The sequence below is a fragment of the Phocoena phocoena genome, chromosome 13 (genome assembly GCF_963924675.1).
Source record: "Phocoena phocoena chromosome 13, mPhoPho1.1, whole genome shotgun sequence".
NCBI classification, from domain to species: Eukaryota; Metazoa; Chordata; class Mammalia; order Artiodactyla; family Phocoenidae; genus Phocoena; species Phocoena phocoena.
The window spans coordinates 64,540,417-64,554,273 of NC_089231.1; the positions used below are offsets into that span (position 1 = coordinate 64,540,417).

A 13,857-nucleotide genomic window follows, 5' to 3' on the forward strand; every position below is an offset into this window, starting at 1 on the left:
TTTAAACAACTCCCATTTCTGATCCCTCCTAATATCTGACAGATGCCATCAAGAATAAGCATTAAGGTATAAAAATACTGTATATGTACTGTGCAGAAGACATTACATAGTTTAACTTAAATGCATTTATAATCCTGGCATCACCTCCCACTCTTCGCAAGGAAAAAAAATATCTTAAATAAATAAAAGTCACAGGGTGATATTTACTGTTTAGGAATTTAAAAGGGTGGCGCATCCCGGCACTTGACCAGCACATCTGGTTGTGGTCTCGTGAGTGTCCGTCCTCGAAGCTGCTCACGGTCAGTTCATTTGGTTTCAAAAGTAGCTCGGATTTTGCAGAAGACTAACAAGAAAAGTGTTAAGAGTCTTTGTTGGTGTCAGCTACAAAAATACAAAAGTCATCATGGACGACTGGTAAAAACACTTCGATGCCACCACAGAGACGGCACAAAACCAAAGTGCTCAGAGCAGAGGAGCAGTAACTGTGCCCAGAACATACAAAAGCTCTAAATATAAGTTGAGTGTATACAAAGGAATTTTAGGAGGTTCCTCAGCGTCAGGAAGCATCTTTTGGAGAAGCAGCTGGGCCACAGGCTGAAGCTTGGGGAGGAGGCCCAGCTGAGGAGCCGCTGGCTCAGGTGGGGTCTCAGGGATTTGTACTCACGTCTCAGGGAAGGTGCTGGCTGGGCCTTCATGGGGCACTGAGGACCAGGCCCAGGACCCAGCTTGGGAGGCGGCAGAGTGCCTGCAGTGGAGGTCTGCGCTGTGCCAAGCACTTCCCTTGGCAACTTGAGATGCATTCAGGCCCGCTGGTCACCCTCGTGGACGACCCGGCAGGCAGCGCATTCCCCACGATCCAGGCTGCAGGTCCAGGCAGAGATGGTGTCAAAGGGAAGCCCAGGTGAGTGGCTGGGGGTCAGGGGAGGGCCACCCACCAACTGGCAGCCAGTCCCTCTCTGTCCCCAGCCAGCTCACGCTTGTGGCCATAGGACTAACCTCGTCTGAAGGAGTTTGGGAGCTGGCCTGTACCCTCCTCTCCCCCCCACCCTCAGCCCTCTCTCTGACCCTCAGCACTGGGGTCCCAGGAGTCTCATGACCCGGTGACCACACTGATGGCCCCCAGACGCCCAGTGGCAGGCTGGGCCCACTGGCCAGAGCCAGGTAGAACACTGAAAACGAAAACTGTTGTGGGAATGCCTTTTGGCCTCCATTCTCTGCAAAGCGGCCAGAACCCGTGGGTGGTGCCCACTCCGTGCATAGGCACAGTAAGTCGGAACTTGAACCTGTGGCAGAAACGCAGGACTCGGGAGGCTGGCTGCTGGGCCTTGCCTGTGTCGGCCCACAGGACAGAACCAGGGAGGCACGGGGACCTGTTGAGCAAACCAGACATCTTCACTGCAAAGTTTAAACCTGTCTTCCAACTGTAACCTTTTGCAAAATTTTAAAACTATCTGGCAAATGTTAAATTTGGAAGCTTAGCCTGCTCTGGCCTCTTTCGAATATGCAAAAAATAAATTCTTTTTTTTCAAGTACATCAGAGTAGAAAAGGAAACCCGATTTCCCTTGGTCCAGCGCGTTCCACTCTTAACTCCATGGACCAGCCGCCCAGTGCCTGACCTGGAGCCCCCATGGGCCTGGGCCTGCACACTGGCCCAAGACCGTCTCTGCTAACGACTCGTTCACTCGCCTGTGAGATAAGGAAGCTACTGGCTTAAATAAACATGTTACCTTAGACACTTTTCTCTATAGCTTATCTAAAATGTTATTACTGGTGGCCTCTGTTTTTGAACAAGGCTAAAAAACACCCTTGGTGCATAGATTCATAGATTTCTGAGAGATTCCTAAGTAAGCACTGCCCTCATAGCTCATCTGCAAGAAGAATAACCAACGTTGTTGTTCCGCGAATCGGGGAGAAGTTACCATACCTTCTCTCCAAACAAGAGGGGAACCTGGCTCTCCGAAGAGACCTCCCTGTGGGCTTTGGGGCTTCGGTCTGGTTTTCTATCAAACACGAAGGAGCACAGCCAAACTAGCTTAAAGGCATTGGTTAAAGAAGGTGTTAGCTGGATGGATAAGTCACCAGTTGGTTAGGTCTTTTCTCTACATCTTGAGAAATTAGAAAAAGGGCATTGAAACTTTTCAGAAATAACCGTGTTATTGAAGAAGACACAGATCGGAGGGACGCCTTACCCAGGGGATTGGCCTGGAGAGGCCGCCTGTGAGGCTCGAGTTCAAGAAACACTGCCATCAGATGTGCCTATGTTTCCATTACTTTTACCGTCTCTTTCACAAAATCGTATTCAAAAGTTTTCACTTTACTCCCAACCATTGTCTTTGATCATGTGAGCAAGCTCGATGATAAATTTTCCTTCCTTATATTTCTGACTGCTCTCAAAGGCGTGTTCCTTGAAAAAAGAGAGACAAGGTTTCAGGACAGAATCGGTTTTGTTTTTCAACTTCATTTTACACTTTGCAAAGAAAATAACTGCAGTATCATGTCTCCCCAGACGCCCCTTGCGCCGTGTGGTCCAGGGCAGGGGAGGGGTGGCTATCTGGGTGACCAGCCCTCAGGAGCAGGGCAGGTCTGGCCTGGACTCGCAGAGTGATGGTGAAACTTGTCGGGAACTACTGATTCAAGTTTGTTACTGAGCACCGACCACGTGCAGGGCAGTTTGGGAAGGGAAGCCAAGCAAAGGCCTCCTTCCCGGGACTCCAGGTACAGGGGAGTGAAGTCCTCAGGGCCACAGATGGTGGACAGGGGAAGGCCCTTCTCGGCGAGGGATGCAGTGGCTCAGACACAGCCCCCCCGTGCTGGAGTCTGAGGGTGGGTGGTGTGTGGGACAGGACCAGGGCACAGGGCCCAGGCGGGTCCTGGGGGTGGGCCCCGAGGGGTCTGCTGTGAGCACAACTGCAGGGTCATGTCCAGTCCCCCACCTCTCACCTGGCTGGTGACCATCCCTCCCTCCCCCAGTATATGGACTCTAAAAGATGTGGTTTTAAAACGTGTTCCTTGACTGGCAGCACCTATCCCGCTTCCTGGCATGTTTTGTCTCCACTGGGAACGTGTTCTTTATTACAGCGGACCCGCGGTCACTCACGTATTTCCACCCGAGTGTGGTCTTGCAGTTCTCACAGTAGATGTCCGCCACGGCATGCAGGCCGGTGAGAAGGACCCGCTCCTCCGCAGGGCCGCAGCCCACATTCACCCTGTGGGGAGGAGGCGCTGGGACCCTCATGGGGCCCCGGGCCCACAGTTCCGCCCCCACCAGCTGTTCCCAGGACACAGGGTGTCCTTCCTGACTCCCCCCACCTTTGAACAACTTCTTGCCTCCCCCGAGAATTCAGGATGGGACAGGCTGTGGGGAGGGGTCCACAGTCCTGCTGTCTCAGTGGAAATCAAGATCTACCCCAGTGGGAAACAAACCACACCCAGCCTGGGAAAAAAGCATCTGCTTTTCCGAGCCCTCGATGGCAGCGAGCACTGGCAGGCTCTCAGAAGCAGCACGCGGGGCCTGGTGGCAGACACGGCACTGGCAAGGCCAAGGCAGTGATACTCACACTGAGTTGAAGAGGTAGGCTCGTCCCTGACTTCCCTGAAAGGACTGCAAAGAAGAAAGAGGGATTAAAGGCTTTGTCGTGGTCAGACGGAAGTGACGCCATTCATCACCAGCTGGAACTCAAGGCCACGTCGGGGCGGCTCCACCCAGAGGGCCTCTGTGCTTGATTATTTTAAAGAACAGCTTACTATGGGCTTTGGGGTCCTTTGAAAGAAGCACCTCAAATTCCTTTTCGACACTAACAACCCACTCCCCCCACCGTGTGGCCAGAGCAGTGCCTGAGCTACACGGCCGATCTGGAGGCCCCGGAGCAGCTCTCGCTCCGAAGCTGGTGCTGAGGGGCTGCCCTTCCACTGAAACTTCTGAATGCACAGAGGGGCCACAGAAGCAGTGATGGCACAGACACCACCTTATCTGATGGCTTTCCCTTAAGATGATGGACCCAGGACTTCCCTGGTGGTCCAGTGGTTAGGACTCTGCACTTCCACTACACGGGGCACGGGTTCCATCCCTGGTCAGGGAACTAAGATCCTGCAAGCCGCACATGTGTCCCCCCACCACCAAAAAAAGGACCCTGTCACTTCCTTATCACAAGTACAGAGATGAAGATGATGTTCTAACTGCCTGAAACAAGAGGCCTAAGCATGGATTCCAGAAACTTCTTGATGACTTTGTTTTCAAAGGAGCACAAGGCTCCTGCCCAGGGAGGCAGACTTAGAGGAAGGGTGGGGGTCGTGACCCACAAGCACGGGGAGGGAGGACAATCACTGTCTCCCGAGGGATTGTTTTAAATGTTCCCAAGTGGTTGGTTATAAACAGGACAAACTGCTAGTCAAGAGTTCAAGGCAATGAGGCAGGTCCTGCCCTCTTCACCCCCAGGGGGCTGCTCGTGGCCCCCACAGCGCCGTGGCCCTGGCAGAGCTTCCCTCCCAGGCTCTTTCCTGAAAGATCCAATTGCCCCCAAGGCAGCCTCTTCTCTTCTTAACCATTCTGAGTTTTAAAATTTTCTTAATTCCCTTATTATGAAACTATTTCCACAGATTTTCCAGGCTTCCTTTGTACTGTCCACGTCCTCTGGCTTTACATGAATTTAACTGCTCTTACAAGTCACTGACTCATCTTACTGTGGGATCTTCAGAGGCCCGTGGCCTGGCCCCCAAAACCCACCACTCGGCCAAGACCACGATGTAGCTGCCCTCACTAACACACACAATTTCCCTCAGTACCATCCACAGGGCTCCAGACATTCTGGGCCCAGCAAACCCAGGAGGCCATGGGGTGGTTCAGTATTTGTCTACACTTAGCCTCAGTGATCATGGCTGAGGACAGCCTACTGAGTTCTTGACCAGACACGTGCCTTGGAGATCAGCTCATCGTGATTGGCCAGGTGGGCCCTGCAGTGGACACAACTGTACGTTCGGTGGCAGTTCGGCAGATACGCTTGGAAAGTTTTGGACCTTGTCATCTTCACCATCTCCGCTGGGCACTCCTGGCTCAGCTCAGGGCTGGCACGGGAGGAGCTGCAGCTCTGCTGGGCTCTCTGACAGAAGAAACACTGGAACATGCATGCAAGAGCCGTTGTTGTTCGGAGGGCGTGTGGCTCTGTCCACACAGCTGGGGTGAGAGAAAAACGCCACAACCTGTCAACAAGTCAACACAGAGCAGAGGGTCACAGAGAGAACGAAACACAAAAAGTGTGTTTAGGAAGCCTGTTGTGAAGAAGGGACGTGCAGGCCTAGACGTTAAAGATCTAATAGTTCAATAGTAATATGAGTACATAAAACACTAATAGCTAATCATGGCTTAGCCATTCTAAATTTAGTTGGAAGTGGCAGGTGAACTAGTTTTACACATAAATAATTTGAGAAAACTTGCCCAAATACATCTTATATTGTGTGGCTTCAGAAAACGGGAAACAGTAGCCAACACGACTCCCACCTGAGTGAGGCCAGCAGCACTGCATACATCTTGTCCCAAACAATGGAACTGGCGACTCAAAGCACCATGACATTTATGAATACGTGTGTGATGGATCCAGTATTAATCTCTGAGAAATTACGTGTCAGTCCAGAAGTAAACCCTCACATATAAAGTCAAGTGATTTTCAACAAGGGTGTCACAACCATTCAATGTGGAAAGAACAATCTTTTCAACAAATGGTGTGGGAAAACAAGATACTGACATGTGAAAGAATGAAGTTGGACCCCTGCCTCACACCATATACAAAAATGCACTCAAAATGGATCAAGGAACTAAATGTAAAAACTATAACTATAAGACCCTTAGAAGAAAATGTAGGGAATAATCTTCATGATGTTGGATTTGGCAGTGACTTTTTGGATCTGACAGCAAAAGCACAGATGTGTGTGGATTTACAGAAGGTAAAGTGAGAGGAAAATGGGGCAGAGGCACTATGTGAGGAGATGAGGAGGCGATTCCAGAACTGAAGAAAGACACCAATCCACAGACAAGTCCAACAATCCCAAGCAAGATAAATAAAAAAGCCACAGCTGATCACATAACAGTGAAACTGCAGAACACCAAAGAAAAAAGAAAAACAGTCTTAGAAGCATCCAGAAAGGAAGGGAAAATTACCTTTCAACAGCAACTTCCCAAGTAAAACAGTGGAACCCAGAAGGCAGTAGGGGAAGGTACCTGTAAAGTCCTGAAAGATAATAACTGCTTTCCCAGAATTCTACATGCAGTGAAAATATCTTTCAAGAATTCAGGAAATGGGGGCTTCCCTGGTGGCGCAGTGGTTAAGAATCCGCCTGCCAATGCAGGGGACACAGGTTCAAGCCCTAGTCCGGGAAGATCCCACATGCCGCAGAGCAACTAGGCCCTTGCGCCACAACTACTGAGCCTGCGGTCTAGAGCCCACGAGCCACAACTACTGAAGCCCATGCACCTAGAGTCCGTGCTCCGCAACAGGAGAAGCCACCTCAGTGAGAAGCCCACACACTGGAATGAAGAGCAGCCCTTGCTTGACGCAACTAGAGAAAGCCTGCGCATAGCAACGAAGACCCAACACAACCATAAATAAATAAATAAATAGATAGATAGATAAATAAATAAATAAAAAGAATTCAGGAAATGACATTTGCAGACAACTAAAAAATTTGACTTCTGCAAAATATCTCTAAAGGAAATCCAAGGATATGATTCAGACAGAAAAACAAAACAAAAAACCCCCACTAAAGTCTAAACTTCAGACTCTAAAAGAAGGCGGAATGGTGAGTAAAGAAAATGGTCAATGTGCAGGTGGGCAGAGCAGCAGCGTCTCACAGAACTTTGAAGAGATCCGCTCATATGTGAGCAGGAGAAGCCAGGGTAAAGGCTCAGACCAATGACTCCCAGAGTCTGGGTACTGTCCAAAAAAGAAGACCCACGTGTGGATTAAATGTAGATTCTGGTACATTAAGGATAAATGTTGTAATTTCTGATGAAACTTCTGCAAGAACAAAGAGCAGGTGTATAACTTCCAAACCTGTAAAGGGAGGTGAGGAAGGGAGGAAAAACACCATGGGAAGAACAGGAAGCACAACGACAGAAGGAAGATTTAAACCCAAATATTTCAATGCATATATTAAATATAAATGAACTAAATGTTAGAGTTGAAGGTTTCAACTAGACAGAAAACAAACTTTATCTAGATGCTACTTATGAGACACAAACCTTAAACAAGGATGCAGAAAGGATAAAAAGATATGGCTAGAACCTGAGTGGTGGCAACACAGACCTATGAATCATAATTATTTGCTAACAGTATATTTGTTTTATGGATACCTTGTATGTATGTGATTCACACAAAGAAGTTTAAATAGAAAAATGCAAATCAAAACCACAATGAGATATCACCTCACACCTGTCAGAATGGCTATCATCAAAAAGAACACAAATAACAAATGTTGGTGAAGATGTGGAGAAAAGGGAGCCCTCCTACACTGTTGGTGGGAATGTAAATTGGTGCAGCCACTATTGCGAACAGTACGAAGGTTTCTTAAAAACTAAAAACAGAGCTACCATATGATCCAACAATCCCACTCCTGGGCAAATATCCGAAGAAAATCATACTTTGAAGAGATACATGCACCCCAATGTTCACTGCAGCACTATTTACAATAGACAAGATACAGAAGCAACCTAAGTGTCCATTGACAGATAAATGGATAAAGAAGATGTGGTATATTTCTACAATGGAATATTACTCAGCCATAAAAAAGAATGAAATAATGCCACTTGCAGCAACATGGACTGACTTAGAGATGATCATACTAAGTGAAGTTAAGTCAGACAGAGAAAGACAAATATCATATGATACCACTTACAGGTACAATCTAAAAACTGATACAAATGAACTAATTTACAAAACAGAAGCAGACTCACAGACTTAGAAAACAAACTTATGGTTCCCAAAGGGGAAAGGTAGGGCAGGGGGTTGGGGGGGAGGGATAAATTAGGAGCTTGGGATTAATTTACACACACTACTATATATAAATAGATAACCAACAAGAACCTGCTGTATAGCACAGAGAACTCTACTAAATATTCTGTAATCTTTCCCATATAGGGAAAAATATCTGAAAAAGAATGAGTATATGTATATATGTATAACTGAATCACTCTGCTGTATACTTGAAACTAACACAACATTGTAGATCAACTATATTTCAATAAAAATTAACAAAAAAAAGAAGTTAAAGTAGCAAAAGGATAGAAAAAGGTATTTAAATAATAAAGGGACTTCCCTGGTGGTACAGTGGGTAAGACTCCGCACTCCCAATGCAGGGGGCCCAGGTTCGATTCCTGGTCAGGGAACTAGATCCTGCATGCCGCTACTAAGAAGCCCGCATGCCACAACAAAGACCCAGCGCAGCCAAACTAAAAACAAATATTGAAAAATAATAATAAAGTAAAAGCTATATTAAATATATTCATATTTTGCTTATATAGTAACATTTTAAAATTTTTTAAAATTATTTTTGGCTGTATTGGGTCTCTGTTGCTGCATGCAGGCTTTCTCTAGTTGCCACGAGCAGCGGCTACTCTTCGTTGTGGTGTGCGGGCTTCTCACTGCAGTGGCTTCTCTTGTTGCAGAGCACGGGCTCTAGGTGTACAGGCTTCAGTAGTTGTGGCACACAGGCTTCAGTAGTTGTGGCATACGGGCTTAATTGCTCTGGGGTATGTGGGATCTTCCTGGACCAGGGATCGAACCCATGTCCCCTGCATTGGCAGGTGGATTCTTAACCACTGTGCCACCAGGGAAGTCCCTACACAGTAATATTTAATCGAAAAACTTTATGAGATAAAACAGTAGGGAGATAAACAGCAAGCGTAAATACTGTTACCTAATAACAGTCTCAAAATATGTAAGGCAAAAATTGAAAAAACCTTGAGATAAATTTATAATCAAAATAGGACTAGTAATTGTAGTATATAGTTTACATAGTAATTTATATATTTATAGTACATTTAGTATATATAAATACATAGTATATATTTGTATAAAATATAGTATATATTTTACTGCATCTTTCACTAACTGGTAGAACAACACAAACGAGGGCAGATATACAGGATTTGCACATTGTGATGAAGAAACTGGAATTAAAATACATGTAGAAAACTGTATCTAAGAACCACAGACTCATTTACTGCACACATTTACAAAAGTTGACCACACGGCACATCTCAACAAATTCAAGGACTGAAACCACAGTATATTCTCTGATGACCACAATACAATTAAATTAGAAATCAATAATAAAGTATAACTAGAAAAATCCTCGGGCTTCCCTGGTGGCACAGTGGTTGAGAGTCCGCCTGCCGATGCAGGGGACACGGGTTCACGCCCCAGTAAGATCCCACATGCCGCGGAGCGGCTGGGCCCGTGAGCCATGGCTGCTGAGCCTGCGCTTCCAGAGGCTTTGCTCCGCAACGGGCGAGGCCACAACAGTGAGAGGCCCGCATACCGCAAAAAAATAAAAATAAAAATAAAAAATAAAAAAATAGATATGATTCAAGAAGAAATAGAAAACCTGAATAATCCTATAAACATCAAGGAAATCAAATCACTGGTAAAAAGTCTCCTCCCCCAATATGCACACATATCAATGCAAATCAAACACACCTACAGGCAAGGAGCTTCCCTGAAGAGTTCCACCATATTCAAGGAAGAATTCATTCCAATCCAACACAAACTCTTTCAGGAAAGAGAAAGGGGAAGCACTCTCCAACCATCTGATGCAGCTTAAACTGACACCAAACCTGGGTCAGGGCAGTACAAGAATGGAATTCAGGGGAGTTCCCTGGTGACCTAGTGGTTGGGATTCTGGGCTTTCACTGCTGTAGCCCCGGTTCAACCCCTGGTCAGGGAACAGATCCTGAAAGACCCGCGGTGCAGGGAAAAAAAAAAAAAAAGGAATTCATTGTAAGTTTCTTCAAAAAAACCAAGATGCAAACATCCTAATATGACCAAACAGGGTCTAGCAGTACTTTAAAGGATGGTACAATATAATTAAGGTGATTTTATCACAGGAATGCAAGATCATTTAATATCAGAAAAATTTACCACCAATTGTTCTGTTTATCTCAATAGATGCAAAAAAAAAAAAGCATTCAACAAAAATTTAACATCCATTCACAATTTAAAAAACATTCCACACAAACTAAGATTGTAAGAGAACTTCCTTACCTTTTACGAGGCATCTACCAAACAAATAAAAAAATCCCAAAACCACTCACAGCAAACATCATGCTTAATGGTAAAACTTAGAAAACATTATCTTTGACATCAGGAATAAACCAGGATGCTCTCTACACTGCCACTTCCATTCAACGGTACCAGAAGTCCCAGCCAGCTGGTAAATCAAGAAAAGGCTTATAAGGGAAAACATACTCTCATACAACAGTGTAACAATAAAGTATCTAAGAGCACATTCAAAGACCAGAAACACCTTTACAGAGAACATTAGAAAACTCTGAGGGGTATAATAAAAACCTAAAGCAATGGAGAGCTAAATCATGACCAGGACTGGAAGATACTGTAAAAATATGAACCGTCCCCAAAGTAATTGTTAAATGCAATTCAAATCACAATCCAGGAGGGTGTATGTGTGTGTACAAATGAGCCAGGGAGTCAGCGAGACAGAGAGAGCTTTGAGTCTAGAACTTATCTTACAAGTGTCTGCAGGGGAGGGAAAGTTTTCCTTGACCCTCTTAGGGTCCCTGGCTGGGTTTGAAAATGAAACTAACAGAGTAACAGGAGCAGGAAGTTTTTATACCTTTTAGACAAGGAATCAGTAAGTTTGTGAAGAACTGACGAGGCTGGAGGGGTTTGGGCTGGGGTGGTCCATGGTGAAGGAGTAACTAGGAAGACAAGACAAGGTTTGTTTATACAGATTTCTCAGCCCCAATTCCCTGCCTTCCCTCTTCCTGGTGCAGGGAGAGGGCCCTCTCAAAGGGGAGTTTCATGGCCGGGTTCAGGGAAGAAGGTCACTCTGACCACCCCGCTTCTGCTGTTTTCTCAAACTCCTTCAAGCTTAAGATACTCAGGAAGCCTAGGTGCCACACGTTGGGGTGGCGTGTCCTGAACTCCATCACGTCAGAGGCCAGAAGCAGCCAGAGGGGAGCTCGTGCTGCACCGGAGCCGGCCTGGGAGCGGTCATTTCAGGGTCATTCAGACTCACCAAGGCTGGGGTATCCCGGCTCAGGACAGAAAAACCAGCCTTAGCAAGGACGGAAAGCGCTTGTTCTGACTGCAGTGCTGACTGAACACATGTTGTCTGTTTCAGTATCTTCACCTGAGTTTTTCTCTTTGTATTTAAAGGACCCTTAAATGAATAAACTCCTCTCTTATCCCTGGTGGTTCAGGCCTTCAGAGTCCTGGGCCCCGTTAGTGGCAGAAGCACGGCTCCCAGTGACCTGAACAGAGACTAAAGAAACGGGCTTCACTTAGCCCATCCTTTAGACAAATGACACCACTCTGACTCATAATTAGAAAGCAGGACACCCCTCGTTTCTAAATCAGAGTGGCCTCTGATGGGGCGACTCTTATTTAAAGGGGAAACTTAGGACGTCCCTGGCAGTCCAGAGGTTAGGACTCCGTCCCCCACTGCAGGGGGCCCGGGTTTAGTCCCTGGTGGGGGAACTAAGATCCCGCAAATAAAATAAAGTGGCAACTTGCCAAGTGTTTCTGTTTCTTTGAATTTCTCCATGCCGTGAATGCCCCCCACATGCCGGGGGCCTACCTGAACGCCCCTTCCCTCGGAGCAGCCCCACTCTCGGGTTCCTGTCACCTTTGTGGAGCCTGGTCCATCCTCAGCACCTACAGTCACCCTTCAAAGGCTGGGTGTGCCTCCCACCCTGGCGTCCCGCCCTCTGCCCCTGTCACCGCCCTCCCAGGGGTCCTAGCGGAGCAGCGGCTCAACCTGGCTGGATCTCAGTCACAGAGAAGCATGTCGTGATTTAACTAGGCTTTCAGGCTGGCTGTCCCCGAGGCAGGGAAATCCTGGCCAAGTTCTCCAGCCACCAGTACACAGACGGGCTCTTCCAACCACACCTGCTGACAAGTCAGGACCCACCTTAGTACCTGAGGTGCAATGCATCACGTGCCTCACTTCTACTGCAGCCGCTGTGTCCCCGGGGTTTGGGGAGCAGCCACCACCCCACGAAGATGTTAGTGTGGGGTAAGTTCTTAGGCCAAAAACAACATTCTGGATTCCAGAAGTTTCTCTCCTAAAATAAGCATGGATATTTATTTTAAGACAGCGTAAATCAGGCCCATGTCCATATGGTGCTGTTACCACGCTTCCAAAGACAAACCCTGAGAACCAGCTCCCAAGCAAGCAGCTGACACTCCCGGGAGGGCGTGGGCTCCCGGCCCTTCTCGTCCCCATATGGGTTCACTTGTCCTCCCAGCCCTGCCTCGCCCATCTGGAGGGACGGAGGCACAAGCGGGCAAGGAAGCGGGTCTCCCTGGGGCTGGTGCACAAGCTCCAGCGCTGGCAACAGTGGGGAAGAACACAGCTCAGAAGGCCAAGGTGCTGCCCACGCGCCTGTCCCATCCAGCAAGGAGAGAGCAGCCCATCCAGCACCATCACGAGGTGCCCAAGAGCCTTGTGGCCCAGGCTGCTGCTGGTCTATGAGAATCCCATGAATTAACAGCAGCCCTAAGACACGAGTGGTCTGATTAGTCCCACCGTTCAGACAGGGAAACGGACACCCCGAGAGCTAGTAAGCAAGCTGTGCAGCTGGATTCAAAGCTGAGAATCTACACCCTGGACCCCTGTAAACACGTGTCTGTAGACACGTGAGCAGGTGTGAGCATCACAAACGGATGCAAACCAAAGGCACACTGTACCTGTCTTACAACCTAGCAGGTTGGCAAAAATTTTTTAAAGTTGACAACCCCACTGGCGAAGGCACCTGGGACATCACTGCCATCTGGCAGCACCCACTGGCGCTCCCAGGTGCAGGCCCCAGGCCCAGGGTCCATCCCCGGCATTTCCCCGCAGGCTGCTTGGCCCCTGTGCAAAGTAACCCAGGAAAAGGCTGTTACAACATTGCCTGTAATAACTAGAGATTAGAAACCATCTCCCGTCTCACCAAGAGACTGGCCAAATGCACTGATGGACTTAACAGAACTGTTTCTAAGGTGGGGCCTCAGCCACTTCCTTCTCACCATCTACTTTTTTGTAACTTTTGATTTTGATACCAAGTGTAGGTACTGATCACAAACACACACACACACAGCACATGGGCCCACAGGTGTTGGGGGGGGGCATGGAAGGTGTCCTTCAAAGAGCAACAGCACGTGTACAATTTGCTTTGGGCAGTACCAGCTTCCCTTCGCACACATGGACTTCCTACTTAAATTAGAGGGTGAAAAGCTCTTTTCCACATCCCTGGAACCGCAGCCTTCCTGGACTCCTGGACCCGCTGGGAGGGGCAAGAAGACTCCTTCAGTTCTCCCGGCCGCCTCCTGTGCCCTTAGATGAAGCCCCCTCTGCCCTCATGCCCCACCAGCTGCCCCCACGTCCCCCCGTAACCAGCCCCCTCATTCCCCCAGCGTGGCCTGCCTCCACCTCCTCCCACCAGACTGCTGAGGAGGGCGCTGGCACTGAGCCTTTCTTTTCTAAGAACCTGTGATACATTCTTTTTAATTTCTCCCACTAACTAAGTTTCCCAGCCGTGGCCCTGGGATGCCTCCTAGCAGAGGTTGCCTTTTTCCTCGCTAAGAAGGGAAGATGCAGGCATGACAGAGGGAGGGCTGCCCTGTCTTCAGCTGGAAGTGGGAGGA

At 47.9% G+C, this 13,857-nt stretch overlaps 1 protein-coding gene across 1 annotated transcript; it reads right to left on the reverse strand.

Moving 5' to 3' along the window:
- Window positions 1–2,315: 2,315 nt before the first annotated feature.
- Window positions 2,316–5,031, reverse strand: YPEL1 (yippee like 1). The gene is made up of 4 exons (XM_065890038.1): window positions 4,915–5,031; window positions 3,559–3,602; window positions 3,099–3,207; window positions 2,316–2,405 (listed from the first exon to the last, which is right to left on the reverse strand). Exons 1-4 carry the CDS (start codon window positions 5,029–5,031, stop codon window positions 2,316–2,318), a joined length of 360 nt encoding a protein of 119 aa, XP_065746110.1.
- Window positions 5,032–13,857: the final 8,826 nt, after the last annotated feature.